Genomic DNA, 22,525 nt, shown 5'->3' with positions numbered 1-22,525 from the left:
TATGACAGAAGGTTTAGACTTATGTAAAGTGAAGGTTTCATAAAAGACAATAGGAATAGGAGACTTCCTCGTGTATATAAATTGACATAAGTCGGTTGAAGTATAGAAAATATTATATAATATCTTAATTATATCTTAGTATATCTTACATGATTTTTTAAAATTAATTTTTAGATTTTATTATTTGTTTTCAATTCACAATTTTTTATCATATTTATATACAATTTTTTCTTTTTCTATTCCTGAATCCCTAATCAATTACTTATTACTACAGTAACTGCTGTGTGGTGTTGTCTGTTCCATCCTTGTGTTAAATGGGGTTTTGCCTTTCACCCTGAATTTTTTCTTTCCTTTTAATTCGGAGAAAATACAGTAAAAGTTGAATGATCAGAAAAATAAGAAAATTATTAAATAGAGTCAACTATAGTTGAGAATTTATCTCAAGTGATATGCAAGATGGAATTTAATAGAGATAATCTATATAGTTATTAATAAAGTTAAATTTAATAAAGGGATATGCCAACATAAAATTAAATAAATGTGTAAAAAAAATTTATAATGACATTTCATTAAAATTAAATTCATTTATAATCTTATCATGCAATTTTTGTTATTAACCTTACTTCCCCAATTTTATTTTCAAATGCATCTTTTCCTTGGAAGGAACAAAAACCAATATATATATTATATATATATATATATATATATATATATATATATATATAAGGAAAGATCTGTTTATAATTTTTTTTTACAATTACACTAAGTATGACCGATCATACACTAATAGTCTCCGATTTTTGTCTCTGTTACAAGATATTTGTTTTTTTTTTCAGTTGCCCTAAAAGAAATATATATATATATAATTTTTTTTCCAAACACATGACACATTTTAATAAATTATTAAGAAAAAATATTTAAAAAAAATTAATAAATAGATGCTACCTTAAGATCGAAATCTAAGAAAGAATCCCACATGATTAATCAATGATACGGCGAATAAATCAACTTAAAATAAGCAGTGTTATTAAATCTGGTTCGGGCATTGATCCGGTAAGGGTACTGGGTTACTGGTCGGACCGGATGACCCAGATATATATATATATATAGATATATAAAAATATATATAAATATGAAAATATAAATTCAATTATATTCTTCATATCTAAAATGAATTAAATAAGGTTATTAAATAAGCTCAAAAACATGAAGCATAAATAAATAAAAATGCATACTATTACTATGTCAATTTAAATTGCAACTCATAATCCGCATAAACATATCTCTTAATGACATTGACTCATATTTTTCAAATTCAACTACATTAAAAATGACATATGTCACAATCTCTTAATTTATTATTTCGCAAATTGTTTCAGTATTGAAAGCTGAAATTTGAAGTCATTGTAAAAGGGTATACTAGCAAATAAAATTACAAAAAAAAAAATTAAAATGAGTTCTACATTTTATTGACAAGATGAAACAATTTTGATTTTTTGGTTTTTTTTTAAATACATAACTTGATCGGGTCACTGCGTCACCGGGTCACCGGTTTTGACTGGGTTTGGCCGGATTTTGACCGGGTCGATGCATGACCGGTCCAATGCTTGACCCGAACCGGTCTGGTCACCGGGTCACCGAGTTCCGAGTCGACCCGATCGGGTCGGGCCGGGTTTACAACAATGAAAATAAGCCATATCAACAACATGGGAATTTACTAATGAAGGAAAATTTTATCTCATCAACTAGATTAATAATGGGTTTTATTAATCTCATGTTAAAGGAGATAGTTATCACATGTCATAGAGATAAACTAGTGGGCTCCACCACCTGAAAAATAAAAGAAAAGAAAAGAAAAAAGATGGCACAGTTATCGAAGGGTGTGTAGGAGAGAAAACTTATATCATGTGACATAAGAATAGTTTTTCCCATTAATAATTTAGGAAAAAGAAAGAGTAAATATCCTTTTTGATCCCTAATAAAAATATGGTCTCCACTTTAGTCCCTTACAAAAATAAATTAGTCAGTTAGTCCCTAACAAATTCAAGGTGAACCCATTTTAGTCCTTTTGAGGGACTAATATGAGTCTTTTTTGAATTTGTGAGGGACCACAATCTCAACTAAATGCGTTCACTTTGAATTTATTAGGGACTATCTGACTAATTTATTTTTATCATGGACTAAAGTGGAAATTATATTTTTTATTAGAGACTAAAAAGAGTATTTAGTCGGAAAAAACTCCCTTGGTCAAACGGTTGGAGAAGTAGATACTTTATTATGACATACACACACTGGTAGACAAAGCCCCACTTAGCTCTACCTTCAAAGCACTATTCTTCATGGTACAAAATCTCCAAATTTTCACTCTCGTACAATGTTTCAAGAATGATGATTTTCTCTTACCAGTAAACAATGACAGTAGCACCAACGCAAGCTTGTCCATGAATACATGCTGATATACATAATCAATCCCCCTCCTCAACATGAAGAATTTCCTTATAACTTAGTGCTTGTTTGAATAAAAAAAATTTTAAGTAAGAAACTATTTATAAACGTAAGTTAGCCCAAATAGATTTTCGAAAAAACTCTTATAATGAAAAGTTATTTTTTTATAATGAAGAAAAAACTGAAAAATTAAAAGCTTCTAAGAAGAGTTATAAAAATATAAAAATATAAAGAGAGAGATAATTTTATTGAAATATGTGCTTTTAAGAATACCAAAAGAAAAAGAAAAATGTGTTTTTAAATAATTTTCAACCTAAAATTTTTATGTGATTACCAAATAATTTTCAATTTTTTTAAGCTTTTTTTTTAATGTTAACTTATAAGTAGCTTCCAACTTAAAAAAAGAAAAAAATCCAAACATACTCTAGGTTTCTACTATGTATTGAGAGGGACGTTTGCAAAATTCTCCCATAGCTAGTCTTTGGAATAGCTTTGGTTGAGAAGAAATTTTTTGAATACAAAGGAAATATAATTGATAGGAAAATGGTTGGAGAGTGAGTTTGGTAGGAAAATATAAAAAAGTTGTTTGGTTAGAAAAAATTTTATCAGGTAAATTAGGTAAAATTTATAAAGTCTATGTTTGGTTTGAAGTAAAATATAGATGGGGAAATAACTTCAAATTACAAAATAACCCTCGTAGCAAACACTATTGTCTAATGGAAGAGGGTATTTTTGGCATCCACACATTTCTCTTTCTTCCATTAGCCTAGGCAACTTGAAAATACCACCTTGGAAGAGGTATTTTCAACAGTATTTTTTCTCCAAATTTTTTACACAAAAGTAGATAGATAGGAAAAATAGATGCATAGTTAAATTTTTTAAAAACTTCAACCAAACAAGAAAGTCCAAAAATGACACGTTGAGATGCATGGCATCCACATCCCCCAATTTCTCCCATTTAGGGTTCTTCTTGCCCGAGAGGGTTTCAAAAAAACGCAATAGGAAAAAGGGACTTCCTTTTGTATATTGTATAATATGAATGACTCAACAAACTTTGACATAAGTCAATTACGTATTAGAAAAGTAACCGCTTCGTTATGTGTCTGCTCCATTCATGTATTAAATGAGGTATTCCCTTTTCTTTTGCTATATATGCTGACGCCGCCAGGTACTGCTGCTATCCAAAACCAAGTTGAAGCGATTCTGGGACATGGGGGAGACCATGCTTAAGATTCCCACAAAGCTGGAGTACTATGATGACATGTGGAAGCTCCAATCCACTGCCACGCTCCTTTCTCACTTCAAGGTTTGCTTTAGTTCTTATGTGTTATTCACCTTTAATTTTTTTTTTTTTGTATTCCATCTTTTAATTCTGAGAATATGTGGGATAAGTTGAAGGATCAGAAAAATAAGGAAATTGTTAAATAGAGTCAACTATAGTTGAGAATTTATCTTAAGTAATTTGCTTTCTTTCTTTCTTTCTTGGGTAAATGTGCATAGGGAGATGATGACAGACATGCTTTGATACTGGATCGTACAATCTTCTATCCACAAGGAGGTGGTCAGCCGGCGGACACTGGTTTGGTACACATTGATGGCTCAGACATCAAGTTTGTGGTTCATGATGTTCGATCCAAAGATGGAATTGTATGTTTTGTAAAATCAATATTGAGCTTCTTCTTCTTTTTTTGTTAATTTTGTCTCTGAGGTTCATTTAGGTATATTGCTTCCTTGTTTTTGTGTAGGTTTTTCACTATGGTTTCTTTGAGAATCTGGGAGGGGAATTTGAGCCCACACTCGATAAAGGGAAGGAGGTTTCACTGTTTGTTGATGAGCCCAGGCGAAAACAGAATTCCGGGTAGAATTAGTAATTATTTCTATATTTTTTTCCCCTTCTTTTTATATTGAGTTGAGATATCCAGCTCGGGAATGTTTTCTTTTTTAAGGTAGCCTTGTTAGAATTAGTGATGTAATATAAGACTGATATGTATTTTTCATATATTGATTGACACCCAAAGGGATCTTTATATACAGATTACAAGGTAGTTAAGGAGTTGAAGTAATAAATAAAATACACAGTAACCGAAGAGGCATCACACTACTCAAAGGGACAAGTAGCTAGAAACAAGTAAAAAACTCTAGAATAATCTACACTCCCCCTCAAGTTGGGAGATATATATTGATCATCCCCAACTTGCTAATTAAATCCTCAAAGATGGGTTTGTGTAATCCTTTGGTGAGAATGTCGGCTGTTTGCTCCTTGGTAGGTACATATGACAAACATACACTACCCTCCTCCAATTTTTCTTTGATAAAATGACGATCAACCTCCACATGTTTGGTTCTGTCATGATGTACAGGATTTTGAGCAATACTGACTGCAGCCTTATTATCACAATAGAGTCTCACAGGTAGAGAATAAGATATCTTTATTCTCCAAGGAGTCTTCTTAACCAGATTCCTTCACAAATGCCATGGGCTAGCGCCCGAAATTCTGCTTCTGCACTGCTTCTGGCAACAACAGTTTGTTTCTTACTTCTCCAGGTCACAAGATTTCCCCAGACATAGGTACAATATCCTGAAGTGGATCTTCGGTCCATAGCAGAGCCAGCCCAATCAGCATCTGTATAGATTTCTATCATCCTCTTGTGTCCCCTTTTAAAGAGCATTCCTCGACCAGGGGTGTTTTTGAGGTACTTGAGGATTCTATAAACCGCACTAAGGTGTTTTTCCTTAGGAGAATGCATGAATTGGCTAACCATGCTAACCGCAAATGCAATATCAGGCCGAGTGTGAGATAAGTAGATCAGCTTCCCCACCAACCTTTGGTATTGCTCCCTGTCAACATCTTTTCCATCTTCAATTCCCAATTTAATATTGGGTTCATTTGGAGTTTCTGCAGGCTTGCACCCAAGCATACCTGTTTCTTGTAGCAGGTCTAGAATATATTTCTTCTGAGATAAGGAAATTCCCGCCTTGCTACGAGCAACTTCCATTCCAAGGAAATATTTGAGTGATCCAAGATCCTTTAGTTCAAACTGACTAGCTAAACCCCCTTTTAAAGATTTTATTTCCTCCCAGTCATCACCTGTGACAATTATGTCGTCAGCATAAACAATGAGGATAGCAATTTTGCCACTATCGGAGTGTTTAAAAAATAAAGTGTGATCAGTCTGAGCTTGGATAAATCCTCTTTCTTTAACAACACGAGTAAACTTTTCAAACTACTCTCTAGGGGATTGTTTAAGTCCATAAAGAGATTTCTTCAACATGCATACTGAACCATCTCCCTGTTCAAAACCAGGTGGTGGATCCATGTAAACTTCCTCATGTAAGTCCCCATTTAAGAAAGCGTTCTTTACGTCCAATTGATGCAAGGGACAATCAAGGTTGGCAACAAGTGATAGTAAGACTCGGATAGAGTTAAGTTTGGCAACGGGAGCGAACGTCTCCTGATAGTTTATCCCATAAGTTTGAGTAAATCCTTTGGCAACCAATCTGGCCTTATATTTGTTGATGCTGTTATCTGCATTAAATTTTATTGTGAACACCCATTTGCAACCTACAGTTTTCTTTCCTCTGGGAAGTGCCACGGACTCCCAAGTTCCATTTTTTTTAAGAGCATCCATTTCTTCAAAGACTGCATCCCTCCATTTAGGGTCATTAAGTGCCTCTTGGATATTTTTTGGTATTTTTGTACCGTCTAATACAGTGTTGAAAGCACGAAAACCTGGAGATAACTTTTCATATGAAATGTGATGAGAAATAGGATGAGCAGTGCAAGATCTAGTATCTTTTTGAAGGGCAATGGGCACATCTAGGTCAGTTGTACCAGTGTTCTCAAGTGGATTGCTAGAACTAGGACTCGGGTCAGAATCCTGGCAGTCTAGAGGATCTTGAGGAGATTTACGCCTGCTGTAGAATTTTCCCCATTTATCGGGAGGATCTCCAGTCTCTGGTACAGTTGCTGTCCTTGTCTCCTGTACATTAACTCCCCCTGACTCCAAAGGTAAAGAAACAACAGATGTTTCCAAGGGTAAAGGTAAGACAGTAGAATTATTTGGAATCCAAGACTTGTCTTCATTTATACCAATAGACTCCCCCTGAAGAGAAGTCGAGGGAAAAAATGATTGTGTTTCACAAAAAGTAACATCCATAGAAACAAAGACCTTTCGAAGAGAAGGTGAGTAGCACTTGTAACCTTTTTGATTAGGAGGATATCCTATGAAGACACATTTAACAGACTTATGATCAAGTTTGGACCTTTGATGTGGAGGAATATGAACAAAAACCACGCAGCCAAACAACTTTGGAGGAAGGGAAGAGAGAGCCCGAAAGGAGGGAAAAGAGCGGGTAAGGCAAGATATGGGAGAATGAAAATTCAGGACGCGAGAGGGCATCCGATTGATGAGATATGAGGCAGTCAAGACAGCCTCCCCCCACAGGTATTTAGGGACATGCATTGTAAACAAGAGGGCTCTAGCAACTTCAATGAGATGTCTATTTTTTCTTTCAGCCACCCCATTTTGTTGAGGGGTGTTAGGACAAGAACTTTGATGGATAATACCTTGCTTGGTTAGGTAATCACCAAGAACAGAATTAAAATATTCAGTACCGTTGTCAGTTCGCAGGATTTGGATAGAGGTCTGGAATTGAGTTTGTACCATAGCATGAAAAATTTTAAAAGTGGCTGCAACTTCATACTTATCTTTTAGAAGATATACCCAGCATACTCTAGAATGATCATCAATGAAGGTAATAAACCAACGAGTTCCAGATATATTTTTTTCACGAGCTGGGCCCCAAATATCACTATGAATCAATGTAAATGGAGACGAAACATGATAATCTCTAGGGAAATAAGAAACACGAGAGTGTTTTGCAAACTGACAATCATCACAAAAAAAGGAACTTGGTTTTTTATTGAAAAATAAGTTTGGAAACAGCTTTTGAAGATAAAAGAAATTTGGGTGTCCTAAACGACGATGCCACAACAAAACATCATTACAATCGTTTGATAAACATAAAGAGTGATTTGCAAAAAATCTCTTTTCATGAGAATCTTCTTCAAAATAGTAAAACCCTTCTTCCTCTCTAGCACTGCCAATCATCAGCCCCGAATCCTGTTCCTGAAAAACACAGGTTTTGGCAGAGAATTTAGCAACACAATGCAATTCAGAGGAAAGTTTACTAATAGAGATAAGGTTACAAGTAAGAGAAGGGACATGAAGGACAAAATTCAGAGTAATATGTTCAGAGAGCTTAATGGATCCCTTTCCCGCAATATTAGAGAAACTACCATCAGCAGTCCTTATTCGTGACTGGTGATAATAAGGGGTATAAGAACAAAACAGGGATGCATTACCTGTCATATGATCAGAAGCTCCCGAATCAAGAATCCAACGACTACTATGATCAACATGGAATGCCATACCTTGTTGAGCAACATGACTAGTTGCTTCAGCAGATTGAGACATCACCTTCTGAAATTGCTCATACTGAGCTTTAGGGATGAATACACCATCGGAATTTGGAGAGGCACAAGACCCCTCACCCTTCACATCAGAAGAGATTTGATAAGCACGACTCTTGTTCATCCCCTTTGTTTTCCAGTTTGGTGGTTTTCCATGAATTTCCCAACATTTTTCGCGAGTGTGACCACTCTTATTGCAATAAGAACACCATCGGTCAGAATGTTTTGCATCACTAGGGGGACGAGGAGTATGTTTTGCTACTAAGGCAGATACATCGGAGGATTTAGAGTTCTTGTCTCCCAACATTACCTTTCGGCGAAGTTTCTCTCGTCGTACCATAGAAAACGCAGCTGCAATAGAAGGTAACGGGTTCTGACCCAATATCCTTCCACGAACATCATCAAGATCACGATTAAGGCCAGCAAGAAAATCATAGAGACGTTTTTTCTCTAAGTAACTTTTAAACCTTGCATTAGCTTCTAAACCTTGAAGATCTGCTGCATCATAAAGATCCAACTCCTGCCACAGAGTTTTTAAAGCAAGAAAGTATTCAGTCACAGACATCCCCTCTTGATGTAACTCTCTTACCTTGGTGTTGAGTTCATAGAGACGTTTTTTCTCTAAGTAACTCTTAAACCTTGCATTAGCTTCTAAACCTTGAAGATCTGCTGCATCATAAAGATCCAACTCCTGCCACAGAGTTTTTAAAGCAAGAAAGTATTCAGTCAAAGACATCCCCTCTTGATGTAACTCTCTTACCTTGGTGTTGAGTTCAAAAGCCTGAGAAGCATTGCCCAGGTCAGAATAATATTCTTTAACGGCATCCCAAATTTCCTGAGCCGTATCAAGAAACAAATAAGTTTGACTGATATCAGGATCCATGGAGTTAGTCAACCAGGTCATGACCAAGGCATTTTCAGTCATCCATTTATCATAATCAGGTTCATCAGCTTCGGGTTTTTCCTTTTTTCCATCAAGATACCCCATTTTCCCTTTTGCTTGGATAAACAACTTGACAGATTGATGCCATTGCACATAATTCTTACCGTTTAAACGGTGGTTAGTAATCTGTATAGCTGGGTTGTCTCCGGAAGACGAAGAACAGGGAAGAGGAAAGACACCAGAAACATTACCGGATGATTTTTCAGAATGCTTATTCGCAGCCTCAATATTTTCAACTTCCATTGTTCAAAAAAATAAAAAAACAGCAAAAAAAAAGGAACTCCAATCGTTCAGAAACACTATTCCGGAAAGTCACGAAGAGGAACCAACTGGACCCAGCAAGAAGAGTGCTCCAATCGTGATTTAAACCCCCAGAACAGGAAGAGGAAGGCCAGGTGAGCCGTTCTGTGAAAGCCGCGTGACAAACGGAGGCCGGCAGGGCGGCGCGTGGCTCACACGCGCCGGAGGGGCAGTTCTGCAGTGGCGGCGCGTAGCTGACTTTCCGGCGACGGGGCTGACGTGGGTCGACTCGGAAATGGCTTCTGAGTCCAATGGTGGCCTTGGTTTCGTGATTGGAGGGGTCCAGATATGGTTTCTGAGTTATTTTAATAAACAGTGAAAAATGAAAAACGGAAAGAAACGTGGAGGTTTACAAGATGACCACAGGATAACCTGCTCTTGATACCATGATGTAATATAAGACTGAAATGTATTTTTCATATATTGATTGACACCCAAAGGGATCTTTATATACAGATTACAAGGTAGTTAAGGAGTTGAAGTAATAAATAAAATACACAGTAACCGAAGAGGCATCACACTACTCAAAGGGACAAGTAGCTAGAAACAAGTAAAAAACTCTAGAATAATCTACAATTAGTAATTATTAAAATTATTTCCTGCAAATCTCATTGCTATTAAACAATTGTTGGTGATGTTGGTCAAAGAAAAATGATTAAAGAGGCATCATTTCAGTAGATTTAGATCTTCCCTTTTTTGTTTTAAGCTTTTCTGCTATTATATGACCAACAAATCTGACTTCTGTATAGAATTTATTCAGAGCCAAACTTTATTTTGCTTGCACAGGAACAGAAAAGGTTTACCTTCTGTGCTTCGTATATGCCCTTATTTTCCCTTAATCATATGATATTATCAACTTTTAAAATTAACTTTTTTTAAGACTGGCACCCTAGCCTTGATTTTATTTCAACAAGGGAGTTTTAATACTCTTTTTTAAAAGTATGATTACTACACTGCTTATAAGAAAATTTGTAATTCTATGATACGACACCAGTTGTAAAAGAGTATTGTAGGAAGTGTTATAGGAGATTCCCACCTCTCAATGCTGACTCAACAAAATGGTTAGTTAGTAGAGAATATTCTAGAAGTGGGTATGGATAATAAATAGAGAGGAAAGAAATGGAGAAGGCAGGCAATTACTTGGGATTGGGCTAGGAACTTGGGAGAGAAAGGGTGCCTCTCGAATTGCATCAATTATTCATAATTTCTTTCTGTCATCTACCTTGTCATTTACCTTTTTGATTTGTTGTTGTTTCTTGTCATCCAATACTGTTTGTAATTTTCCTTTATACCTTCAATATACAAAATCTGGTTTATGTAGGAAATTCCTTTGTATCCCTTTTATTTTCAGTTTTTGAGTTGAAGATCCTATCATTCTGCTTGTATAATTCTCAATCTTTTCTTGCTCTTTATTTGTGTAGGTTGCATTCAGCCGGGCATTTGCTTGATATTTGTCTCCCAAGAATAGGATTGGGTCATTTAGAGCCTGGCAAAGCTTACCATTTTCCTGATGGGTATATCATTTTTCTTGCTTTTAATGACTTCAAAGTGTATTGTCTGTATGGCTAACTATGAACACCTTACCTGAAATGGGATGAAAGTGATTTCCTACTTTATTATCCAAGCTCAGAGGCAATGTTTTATCTGTCAAATCATTGCTAATCTAGGATAATATTAATCATTATTGACTCTAGTTATTAGAAATAGAGTAAACCCTTACATTAATCTTCCAAAGATTAGCATGTCATCAATCAGTCCTCTAAAGATATAAAACAGTTACTAAATCCATTCTTCAGTGTCACTTCTTTAGTCCTGCATAAAGATTAATGTGGTGACATTTTATATCTTTGAGGGAATTTTTTGGTGAAAAAAAATCCGTGGAGGCTTAATGTGGTGATGCCATAATATTTGGAGGACCAATTTAATGGTTTATTCCAAGAAAGATATGACCTTGAATAATTTCTTGCGGTTGTATCATATGAGTGTTCTATTGAAATGTGTTCACAAGTTACAATTTGCTTTGCACTTACTATTTTCTTGTTTCCAGGCCCTGGGTTGAATATAAAGGCACAATTCCACAAGATGAAATGAGGAATAAGCAAAAGGATTTAGAGCTAGAGGTTAATGCTTTAATTTCAGTGGGAGGAAAAGTAAGTTACAGAGTTGATAAATTGCTTTTTATATGTGGCATCAGGTTCTGAAAACCTTGTCATTTAGGTTTCTGCTGATATATTACCTTATGATGCTGCCGCTAAGCTTTGTGGTGGTTGTCTTCCTGATTATGTTCCCAAGGTCAGTCTATAAAAGATATATGGTTACTGCAAATAATTTTCTGTGTGTTCTTTATCCTGAATTAGTTGCTAGCTTTGCTATAACCCTAATGCCCGTCATTTTGTTATCTTACAAGGTGCCTTTCAGTTTCTGCATGCCAAATTCTTCTGTTTGTTTTCTTTTTGGATAAATTAGTAAACTTGTGTTAGATTTTCTGTTGAAGGTCAGCTGACAACATTACAGTACTATATATAGCCTCCCTTGACCTTAGTATAGTGTCAGGAATATTCCAGCTCATACAGTTTCTTCCATTGGCCCTCTGATGATAGAATTCTCTGTGGCAAAGAAGACTCGGACAAGTCGTCGTCATAACTTGGAAAATTGTTTTGATGAAGATAAAAACTCTCATTCCAATCACTGTAATCAAATCAATTTATTCTAATATCAGTGTTGATGAAGGAATACAATTGTTTGCCCTTTGCTGCTTTCTGGGTGTATACGTGTGTTTGTGCCTGTCAAAGAAAATGGTTCTTTTACCATAACCATAATATCACCGTTAAGTACATTACATGCTTATACATACATCAAAGGATACTGAAATTTTAATTTCATCTCAAGGATCAGTCTGGTTTTGTTGTTTCATTTCTGCACCACAGTATGCTTTGATATTAATTGCATAAACCTTAACAGGAAAGCACACCTCGCATTGTGAGGATAGGAGATAATCCTGGCTGCCCCTGTGGTGGAACCCATGTTGCTGATATTTCAGACATCATACGAATTAAGGTATGAATTCCATTTACTTACACTAGAAAACTGGGTGTGAATTGATATTTTTTTGAGTAAATACCCTTTTGGGTCCCTAACAAAAAACACGATCCCCACTTTAGTCCCTTACAAAAATAAATTAGTCAGTTAGTCCCTAACAAATTCAAAGTGGACCCATTTTAGTCCTTTTGAGGGACTAATATGGGTCTTTTTTGAATTTGTGAGGGACCACGATTTCAACTAAATGGGTCCACTTTGAATTTGTTAGGGACTAATTGACTAATTTATTTTTGTAAGGGACTAAAGTGGGGACCGTGTTTTTTGTTAGGGACCAAAAAAGGTATTTACTCTATTTTTTTTTGTATAAGTTTGCTTTCTTTAATTAGCCAGGCTTCCTTTCATCCTTCAATATTTATCATGTTTTATATCTTGTATGCAGTGAAGTCATTTTCTTGAAGCTGTTTGAATGAAAACTTTGTAGTATGATTTGGTTTATAAAAAATAGAGACTTCTTTGTTGAGTTATATTTGATTGATTTTGTATTTGGTCAGGTTTCTCAAATTCGGTCGAAGAAGGGATCAACAAAAGTCTTTTACAATGTAGATCCAAAGTGATGACTACTCTTGGATAGGTTTTGTTGGCGATTATCTGATTTATATCATATTTAGGCACTTACAGATATTGATTATGGTTTCCATATCACTAGTACTACGGTGATTTTATATCTAGTCATGAGCAAATTTTGTATGGATAATGAGTTTGAAAATAACAGTTATGTAATAGCTTAGGTTGCGGTCATAGTGATACACATGAACCTTCTTCCACCCTTTCTTACCATCAAAAATATATATATATATATATATATATATATATATATATATATATATATATATATATATATATATATAATTCAAAATCCTTATTCCTCCTCCTCTGGATGTGGAATCAAAATCAACTATCACCTTTTGATTTGCTTCATACTAACGCGAAGTGATTGGTTGACTAGCTGATGAGCGTCAGCATCTTAATCCAGGTATTCGTTTTTATCGTTTTCTCCTAAAAGAGTACACGCAGGTCATGATCATGATGATGTTGATCCGTGTCTGTACCTGATCTTCTCATTTTAATCAGAATGTTGAATTGTCTCTCCTCAAAATTGAATTGAATGGGTGGTGGTGATGAGTTTGGCACCTTGTCCACACCTTTTTCTTTGTTTTGCCTACCCTAAATATGGGGCACCTTATAACATGGTCCGTCTAAATCTCTGCATGGAAGGTATCATGTGGGGCTACTTTATTTTCCTATCAGCCGTCATTCCCTTTTGATTTACAAGCATCCCTTCACCAATGTGGACCAAAAATAATTCGTAACAGTATAAGCAGGGCTTTTTGACCTGACAAATGCAATTTTGCAAATATTTCACCGTTTTACCATATTAATGAGGAAGACGCGTTTGTGAACACGTCTGGTCGTGCACCTGACACAAGTATGTATAGTGCCGACTAACTTTGCCGTGCCGATAACATGAGTGAAATGTGCATCTGGTATTAATGTGTCTTAAATGTGCACCTAGTAATAATGTCATTAGACAGAACTGACGTGATCAAACTGGACGGAATGAAATCCACACTCTGCAGTGACGTGTTTCACTTTTGTCATCACATGAAACACACATATGTCACAGGTGCATGACTAGATGTGTAGACACCTAAAGTGCATTTTCCTACATTAGTCTTATAAAATGTTAGATGGTAGAATATTTTCAATATTACATTTGTTAGGTCAAAAAGCCTATAAGTAGCCTTACTAGGTCGATACTATGAGCCTGTTTGGATGAGCTTTTTTTTCTTCAAAAGCTGCTTTTTATTAAGAAAAAAAGCACTTTTCATTTTTAGTTCATTTGGATGTCTGCTTTTAAAAAAAGGAGAAGTCACAAAAAAAGCCAAAAACCTACTTTTCTCAGAAGCTAAAATTTTTAACTTCTCAGAAAAGTAGAAGTCAAAAGCCAAATATTTTTTTAAAAACTAAATATTTTTATAAAAATATAAATAGCTTTAACTTTTGTAAAAAAGTACTTTAAAAATAAGGAAGTAGTAAAAGTTACTTTTTTTTAAAGGTGAACCAAACGACCTCTATACTAGCAACCAATCTCTCTAAAATTGTTGTCATTATTATTTTTTCAACTTCCTATTTGGTTGGTAGATTTCATTTTGGGCGAAAAACTCTATAACTAGACAATTGGTGTAGAATTGTAGAAAAGCAAACGCAATACAATAAACAACGGGAATCCAGCGTTGAGCCATTCAATTCATAGGCAACATCTATTCATATGTTAGCCACTAATACACAATATTGAGCATCCTATTCCATACAGTAAAGTGACATGATTATTCATCGAAGTTTATGTTATTATTATTAGTGAAATCACGAGATTTAGAAACTAACATCAATGGAAGCTTAAAGAGATGTTTTGTTTGTTTTTATTTAATCTATGAAAATATCATTTTGTTTTCATATTAATTTTATTTTCAAGATATTATTAAAAATTCTATAAAATTCAGATAATTTTATAATTGAAGAGGCATGTATACATAAATGTATGCATATAAAATAATAAATATATACAATCTAAACAATTAAATAGTCTTGTGTTTATTCTTAATCTTCATCTCTAATATATGTGGTGGAAGAAATAACGAAAACAAAATTTTGTTTTTCCACAACCTCAAAACAAGAGAGATAAAAGAACGCACGTCGAAGCCAACAAAAAAAAGCCATTTAGGATTGATGAAGTGGTAAGGATTTTGACAATTTATATTAAGTTATCTGTTTAATTTTCATCGATGTATTCGGAGGGACAGGATTCTTTGATATATGTGTCAAATTTAAAGTTGAACAACTTATCTGAGAGTCGTTAGATCAAAAAACGATCAATGACTCTGATGATTTATAAACATGTGAGATCTTTTTTGATCTAACGACTCTCGTATGAGTGTCAAACTTTAAATTGTTTTAAATTTGACATGTGTCAAAGAATCCTATCCCTAAATTATGTATTCAATTCCTACCCATTTACGAAAAGAAAAAAAAAAAAGAAAAAAAAAAAGGTCCAACAAAAAGGAAGTGGAAGAGGGGGCTGAGGATTTTGTGGGATGTTGATGACTAAGGTTACGTTACGTGTGTAAATGAAACTCAATCAAAGAAAAAAGAGGGGCTGCGGTAAATAGTAGAGACTAGACTAGAGAGACACCAAAAACGGAAGAACCATACTGATAGTAATTTTTCTCATCTGCGATGCATTGTGTACCATCCAATTTCAATATGATGATGCAGATTCTCCACTCGCTTTGGCGCACGCATTCATTCTGCTAAGTCACACTCCCACTCTTTCTCTCTATAATATACTCTCCTCCTAGTCCTAGTCCTAGTCCTAGTCCTAGTCCTATCTATCTCTCAACCACCTTTGTATTGCCAGCCACATTCTTAATTCCTCCTCTCCTCTCTGTTGACTCTCTTTGCCTTCGCTTCTTCACTCTTCGCCATCTATTGCTAAGGTTACTTCATTTTCTTTTCTTTTCTTTTCTTGATATGTTCTGTTTGGTTTGGTTAGATATATGCGCTTTGAGTTCTTGTGTTCTGTCTTTTTCTCTTATGGGTTTCTGTTGTTTTGCGGGGTAAATGAAAAATTGTTGGCTTTTCGTATGGATTGCCTCGCCTGGAGTCCATTTAACAGGTCCAAGAATACATAAGAAAATGAAAATTTTCTTATTAGGTGAGGTTATTACTGAATGGGAACTGATACAAAAAAGCGCATTTGGTATGGTTTCGTTTCACCTCAAGGTTCCTGAGTTTTAGTTTCAGTTATTGGGCTGTTACATTGAGTGCCGATAGTTATGAGCACACTGCTTTCACTTAAGCTTAACTATTAAGGTGCTTTGCTCATCGGTGTTTGAAGGGAGTGTCCTTAATGGGCAAATTCAGGGGCATTGGAGAAGACCCTTACTGAATGGATTTTTTCATTTGGTTAACTAGGAGGCCTTGCCCTTGGATCAAACTTATGACATGCATCTCGATACCTTGTGTCTTTTGTATTTCTAGAGTTCTGTTATGATCATTTAGGAGGGAGAATATGTCATCGTCTTAGCTTGTATTACATTCTTTCTCTTTGTGAATGGAATTGATTTGATAAACCCCCTCCTTTTTAAAAAAAATAATTTTTGGGGTAAGATCTTATTGTTAAGCTGTTAGCTGTGTAGCTTGGTTGAACTGATCAAACAAAAGAATTATATACCAGTATGCACAATTACTATTATGCAAAATTGTATGTAGACGCCATCAAGGATATATATATGATGCATTACTAACATGTGTGAAGGCTTATTTTCCAATCAAAGTAGGTTTACACTAAGATTCTGCATGGAGTCTTCATCATTTTTCCCTAGTTATGGATAAGCTAACTAAAGATATCCAAAATAAGCTGCCATGGTATATGCTATTTGCAGATGATATTGTGTTTATTGATGAGACCAGGGCTGGTGTTAGCACTAAACTAAAAATATGGAGAAAGACCTGGGTCTAAAGAATTTATGTTAAGTTGGAGTAAGACTGAATAGATGGAGTGTCGGTTTGCCACGACTAGAGGAGGAGATCAAGAATTCGTGAATATGCTAGGACAAGATGTACCAAGAAAGATGCATTTAGATTCTTGGATCAATCTTACAAAATGGGGTAGAGATTGATGATGATGTAAACCATAGAATCAAAAGCAGGTTGGATGAAATAACATAGTAGATCAAGATTTTTGTGTGATTGTAAAATCCCTTTTAGGCTAAAAGAAATTTTGTATAAAACAAGAAGAAGGCTGCAATGCAATACGGAACTGAATGTTAGCCAATGAGGATGTTAAGGTGGATGTGTGGTCATATAGAGATGTATAAAATAAGAAATGTAGATATTCACTGAAAAGTTGGAGTAGTATCGATGGAAGAAAAGATGAGAAAACATAGATTGAGATGATTTAGGCATATTCTTTGAAGACCTATAGATGCTTTGGTAAGAAAAGAAGTTTGTTATTAAGTGCTTGAAATAAAGAACTGAAGAGGTCAACTTACTTGGGGGAATGTAATAAAACAAGACTTAATGCAGTGTGAAATAGATTAGTGTGCGGTTTATTTAATCACACACTGAAGGGAAACTATTAGCATTATGGAAGGGTAGAATTTTTTTTTGTTTTCATTTATTTATTTTGTTGTCATATATGCTTATATTATTTTTCTTTAACCTGTTCTTGCTTTTATATGGGTTCAACAACTTCCAACTCCAATTAGTTTGGGATAAATGTGATGTTGATGTATGCATAATTCCACTTAGATAAAAGCTGTGTGATTGGTTTTTTATTATCTCCGTGTAGATATATATTGCCAACAATGTTGGGTTTGAAGCTAACAGTACTGCTCAAATTCAATTTCATTTTAATGGCTTTCTTTTCCTTTTTCAGATATTATAAATCATTTATGCAATGACCATGCCATGATTTGGACTGTCATTTTTTCTTTTTCTTGTCATGAACCTTTTTATATTCCAAATGCATGATGGGCATCATAATAGAAGATCTAACATTCTAGTCCCAATATAAAAAACAAAAACAAATCTTTTAACGATCTCTTATTAGGATGTTATACAATCATTTGTGCAAAATTAATAATTTCCCAAAGAGTCTATGAGATCCATCATAAAATAATAAACTGGCCAGACATGGAAGACAACGCTGATACTATAAAGCTTTAAGTCGTAAGTCTATGAATTTTTGCTCTATCATGTTTGATTCCAGCCATCTATTCTAGCGTTTGGTGATCTCACGTCTAATTGTCTTTCTCTTGTTTGCTTGGTATTTTGTGTATTTTATTTTTCTTCTGACAGTTAAGTGAGTAAGCAAGGGGGGATGGTATTGCTGCTAGTTTTAGATATTAAACTATTTTTCCCCGTCCTGCGCCTCCTCTCTCCCATTCTCTGTTTATATCTTTGAATTGTCTGCTTTACTGGCTCACTAACATGTACAAACCTTTGGATGCACATATTTTATCATATACGATCACATATATTAACTTACAAAATTGGTTCCAGTATCATTATGGTTATATATTTTTTATAATTGCCATTTTTTACTTGTTGTGATGATAGTTGCTGGCTTTGAATGACACTTTGTTGTTTGGGCATTATTAAGTGAATGATTGGAGGCCCTTATACAATCTGGGAAATCTTTCATTCAAGTTTTCTATATGATAAAATGGCTAGTTGTTCCTTTGTGACTGAAAGGTTACGAATCCAAATTTGGGAAACAATCTTTTTTTATATATGTATGAATAAGATTATGTACAAGGATTACCCTTACCCTTATCCTTGCTGGTCAAGGTTTAATAGGGAGTTTTTTTTTTTTTAGATTGAAATTATTTTGATAGGGTCCAATTACATTTTATAGGTTACTGTATGGTTTTTCCTTATAGTATACATACCAGTTATATTGATAGTGTATAGAATGGATTTCTTATTACAGGAGATAAACATGCTTAGTCCTGAAGGAGAACTTAAAATAAGTTTTGGCTATAAATGCAATAGTGATAGAGGTATTCCCTGTGAGGTCGCTAGTGGCTACAAAATCCTTCCTGATGTCCGTAGAACAAGTAGTTTCTCTTGCTTGTCAGGCGCAGCCTTAAGTGCTAATGCTACACTAGCCAACACAAATATCTGCAATGGTAAGATAGGAGGGGAAATCCTTCCAAGTTGGGACTCTCCTAATTCATTTCGTAAGGTACCCTCTTCGCCAAGTCTTTCAAAGTTGGACATGCTATCATCTTCCCTCCCAAGTAGTTTGTCTTACCTAAGCTGCAGTCCTTCCACTCCAAGTGACATACTTGAATATGACTCTTGCACATTAAAATCCATGAGTGATCCTTCCAGAAGTGAAGGTTTTCTTAATGCTGAGGAAGTACAAGTTGCAGGAGGAGCTGCTGGTGAAGATAGAGTTCAAGCAGTTTGTTCTGAAGAAAATGGGTGGCTCTTTTGTGCAATTTATGATGGCTTTAATGGGAGAGATGCGGCTGACTTTCTGGCTGGTACCCTGTATGACACCATCATATCTTTCTTAAACAAGTTAATTTGGGAATTGGAACCAGGTTCCATCAAAGATACTAACGATGTGGTTTTGGGTGGATCCCTTCAATATAAATTGGATGATAGTCTTATTTGCGCTGAGGATCAATCTCTATCAAGATTTAAGGGGAAAAATGATTCTAATCATGGCTCTTTTTCAAAGAGCAGTCCATCTGCTAAGTCAGAAGCATCATGTAAATCATTTTCACATGGGGTACTTGATAGCCTCCAACTTGCTCTTAGTCAGGCTGAGAATGATTTCTTGTACATGGTTGAGCAGGAAATGGAGGAACGTCCAGATTTAGTTTCTATTGGATCTTGTGTTTTACTTGTGCTTCTTCATGGTAATGATTTGTATACATTTAATCTCGGTGACAGCAGAGCGGTATTGGCAACATGCAGTACAGGTGACAGAATGAATAAGAGTGAGAGACTCAATGCCATACAGCTTACAGATAGCCATACTGTTGATAATGAAACAGAAAGAGTTAGACTTCTGGCTGACCATCCTGATGATCCCAAGGTCATTATAGCAGGAAAAGTGAAAGGGAAACTCAAGGTTACTCGTGCTTTTGGAGTCGGCTACTTGAAAAAGGTTGGTATTCTCTTTTACATTTTAGCCAATAAGTATCGAAAAGATTTTTGTGGGTACCGACGTTTTAGAAAGTAAAGATGATAATTATAAACCTATAAATTCAAGCTACTAACTGTGAGTGGACGGATGCGAAGAACAAATCTTTGTCCTACCAAACTTAGATTTGATTTTCTTATTTTATTCCCATGCAGAAAAATCTGAATGATGCTTTGATGGGAATCCTTCGAGTTCGTGATCTTACAAGCCCACCATATATTGCCACTCAACCATCCTTGAGTGTCCATAAAATCTCAAATTATGATCAATTTGTTATAGTAGGGAGTGATGGTTTATTTGACTTCTTCAGCAATGATGAGGCAGTAAAGCTAGTAGAATCTTATATCTTGAGCAATCCTCTGGGTGATCCAGCAAAGTTTCTCATAGAGCAGCTTGTAGCTAGAGCAGCTGATTCTGCAGGTTGGTTCAAGATTTTGTGCTAAATTTAGTTTTATTTGCATGAATGTAGATTTTTATATGTTGTTGTATGATTATTGGTTAGCTAAGTTAACTCTCATGCAGGTTTCAGCATGGAAGAGTTGATGAGTATTCCGGCTGGAAGGAGAAGGAAGTACCATGATGACGTGACCGTAATTGTGATCATGCTTGGGATGAATCAGCGGACTTCAAAGGCATCAACTTGCATCTAAGACTGGGCAAAGAAAACTTGTATCTAAGTACATGTTCAATGGACGGTCTCGGTCAAGTAGTATTTCCTTGGGTTAAAAAGTGTGATATTCTAAGTGTATATATGCCATTTTACAACCTAGAATCGTTAGGTCTTTCATATGTACATTTTTTATAATAATAATAACCTTTCTGTTTGAACATTCAGGTGTTATTTTATCATCATCATCATCATCATTATTATTATTATTATTATGGTGGGGTGGAGATTGCATTTTGTTGTAGTGTTGCACTTTTAATGCAAATATAACACAATGAAAAGAAAACTAATCTAACACATAAAAAATGGGGGCATAGCGGGTAATTGAATTATTTGTGTATTATATAAACTTTTGTAAATCATATTACAATAATGATAGTAATAATAATAACGAAAAGTAATAATTTTAGACAAAAGTTAGTCTATCTTTCCATACATAACCAAAGAATGAAAAAGATTCTTCAAGAGTCTCAGGTCCCAAAGTGCATGATAAATACCGCCAAAGTCCAATACTGCAGAAGAAATTAAGTGAAGTACTTCAGACATAAAGTATGGAAATGTGTCCATAACTTCTTCCCCCCCCCTTCCCAACCTACCCACGGAATTTCGGTCTATACTAGCACCATAATATCCGAATGGGGAAGGAGATTAGAATTAGAGATTGATAGAAAAGTAAGAATATGGGCACATTTGAGTAGGAAACAAAATATATATATTCTAGTTCTATCATCAGCTATGGGTTCGAATTTGCCTCGAGCCAATGTTTGAGTACCAGGTGCTACGGCGCTGAAGAAACCCATGCCATACTCCCAGGAAAAGCTCGAACGACCTTCAACAAAAGGGTACCTGTACCCAAAACTGACACAGGTGGGTAGGTAGAGAATACCTAGAGGCGCCCCGACTAACTCTACCATAGAGGCCGATGATAGACAATAACTCCCCCTCGAACACAGCTTACAACTTTCATCGTACTGTGCTCTCCAAAGAGCATCTTCTCAAAATCTCAAAAGGTACTGAGTTGGAATCCCATTCTAACTCAGGATTCTTGTGGTTTCGAAGGATCCAGCTACAGGAGAACCAGGAATGGGGAGCTTCCCCCCTCCCTTTCTGTCCGATTCTTTGGTCTTAAGAATGAGTAAGGGGTATAATGACAGATCGAGAGGCTCGATTAGAAAGAATTGGCGGAGAAATTTTATGTTATATATGGTAATTTTTTTGATATACTAATTATACGAGAACCTTCTATTCCTTTTTTTAAGGAAGGGAGGGTACAATTCGAAATTCAAAATGGAAAAATGTAATAAATAAACTTTATTTTCTTTCAATAAATAGATTTGCGATTAAGTAAAGGAATGATAAATATGAAAATAAGTAGTCATGCGTTACAATAGGAATGCCCAATTCTCTCGCAAATACAGCTCTTTTGATCATCTCTTCACATGTACCTGCAATAGCATTCAAGTAATGCCCTTTGATTTCTCCTGTTTCGGCCTATGCTTTATATCTCTTACTTAATAAATTATAATTTTATATAGAAAACTATACTTAATTTTTATGTTAAAATAAATTTTTACTTTCTTTCTCTTTTTATTTTATTTATTTTAGTATAAAAATATTTTCTGAATAAATTAATAAAATTTAAAATATTTAAGGAAGTATTAAAGAAAAAAATAATTAAATTATAAACCAGCTAAACAAGTCAAGTTTAAGTTTCGTATTTTATCTTACAAAATAAAAAGCTTCATATTTTTAAAATGTCAAACTTAAACTTTAAATTTAGTTCATTTAAATAAATGATTTTAAATAAAAATTTTTTTTCAAGTTAAACTAGATCTTATAATTGCTTAACTTAATTCCCCTTATTTACATCCTCACAAA

The 22,525-nt window shown here is 34.9% G+C and overlaps 2 protein-coding genes across 5 annotated transcripts; both read left to right on the top strand.

Annotated features, from left to right (window-relative positions):
- Positions 1 to 3,406: 3,406 nt before the first annotated feature.
- On the top strand, positions 3,407 to 13,033 carry LOC133294531 (uncharacterized). Its single transcript, XM_061493216.1, has 8 exons — positions 3,407 to 3,751; positions 3,946 to 4,092; positions 4,191 to 4,303; positions 10,583 to 10,675; positions 11,209 to 11,311; positions 11,379 to 11,453; positions 12,123 to 12,218; positions 12,752 to 13,033. The coding sequence occupies exons 1-8, from the start codon at positions 3,656 to 3,658 to the stop codon at positions 12,812 to 12,814; spliced, it is 786 nt and encodes a 261-aa protein (XP_061349200.1). The 5' UTR covers positions 3,407 to 3,655; the 3' UTR covers positions 12,815 to 13,033.
- Positions 13,034 to 15,468: 2,435 nt separating this feature from the next.
- Positions 15,469 to 20,811, top strand: LOC133294466 (probable protein phosphatase 2C 40). 4 transcript variants are annotated; one of them, XM_061493141.1, is made up of 4 exons: positions 15,469 to 15,754; positions 18,754 to 19,944; positions 20,136 to 20,400; positions 20,503 to 20,811. In XM_061493141.1, exons 2-4 carry the CDS (start codon positions 18,763 to 18,765, stop codon positions 20,628 to 20,630), a joined length of 1,575 nt encoding a protein of 524 aa, XP_061349125.1. In that variant the 5' UTR covers positions 15,469 to 15,754; positions 18,754 to 18,762; the 3' UTR covers positions 20,631 to 20,811. The 4 variants fall into 4 exon arrangements, with proteins under 4 accessions (XP_061349125.1, XP_061349126.1, XP_061349127.1 ...); XM_061493142.1 differs by lacking the exon at positions 15,469 to 15,754 and adding an exon at positions 15,817 to 16,017; XM_061493143.1 differs by lacking the exon at positions 15,469 to 15,754 and having other exon boundaries at positions 18,349 to 19,435; positions 19,538 to 19,944.
- The last annotated feature ends 1,714 nt before the right edge of the window (positions 20,812 to 22,525 follow it).

The sequence above is a fragment of the Gastrolobium bilobum genome, unplaced genomic scaffold (assembly GCF_033153095.1).
Source record: "Gastrolobium bilobum isolate Gb01-03AN ecotype WA unplaced genomic scaffold, APGP_CSIRO_Gbil_v1 utg5188, whole genome shotgun sequence".
Taxonomy (NCBI): Eukaryota; Viridiplantae; Streptophyta; class Magnoliopsida; order Fabales; family Fabaceae; genus Gastrolobium; species Gastrolobium bilobum.
The sequence above is the reverse complement of the archived record's forward strand: the minus strand, read 5'-3'. Positions and strand labels throughout refer to the sequence as shown.

What these genes read in the sequence shown, in the direction of transcription:
- LOC133294531 (XM_061493216.1), top strand. Translation starts at nt 3,656, where the DNA reads ATGGGGGAGACCATGCTTAAGATTCCCACAAAGCTGGAGTACTATGAT. An exon ending in CGCTCCTTTCTCACTTCAAG is followed by an intron (nt 3,752 to 3,945) that starts GTTTGCTTTAGT and finishes AAATGTGCATAG; the next exon opens with GGAGATGATGACAGACATGC. An exon ending in TTCCTGATTATGTTCCCAAG is followed by an intron (nt 11,454 to 12,122) that starts GTCAGTCTATAA and finishes AAACCTTAACAG; the next exon opens with GAAAGCACACCTCGCATTGT.
- LOC133294466 (XM_061493140.1), top strand. Translation starts at nt 18,736, where the DNA reads ATGGATTTCTTATTACAGGAGATAAACATGCTTAGTCCTGAAGGAGAA. An exon ending in GAGTCGGCTACTTGAAAAAG is followed by an intron (nt 19,945 to 20,135) that starts GTTGGTATTCTC and finishes ATTCCCATGCAG; the next exon opens with AAAAATCTGAATGATGCTTT. An exon ending in TAGAGCAGCTGATTCTGCAG is followed by an intron (nt 20,401 to 20,502) that starts GTTGGTTCAAGA and finishes ACTCTCATGCAG; the next exon opens with GTTTCAGCATGGAAGAGTTG.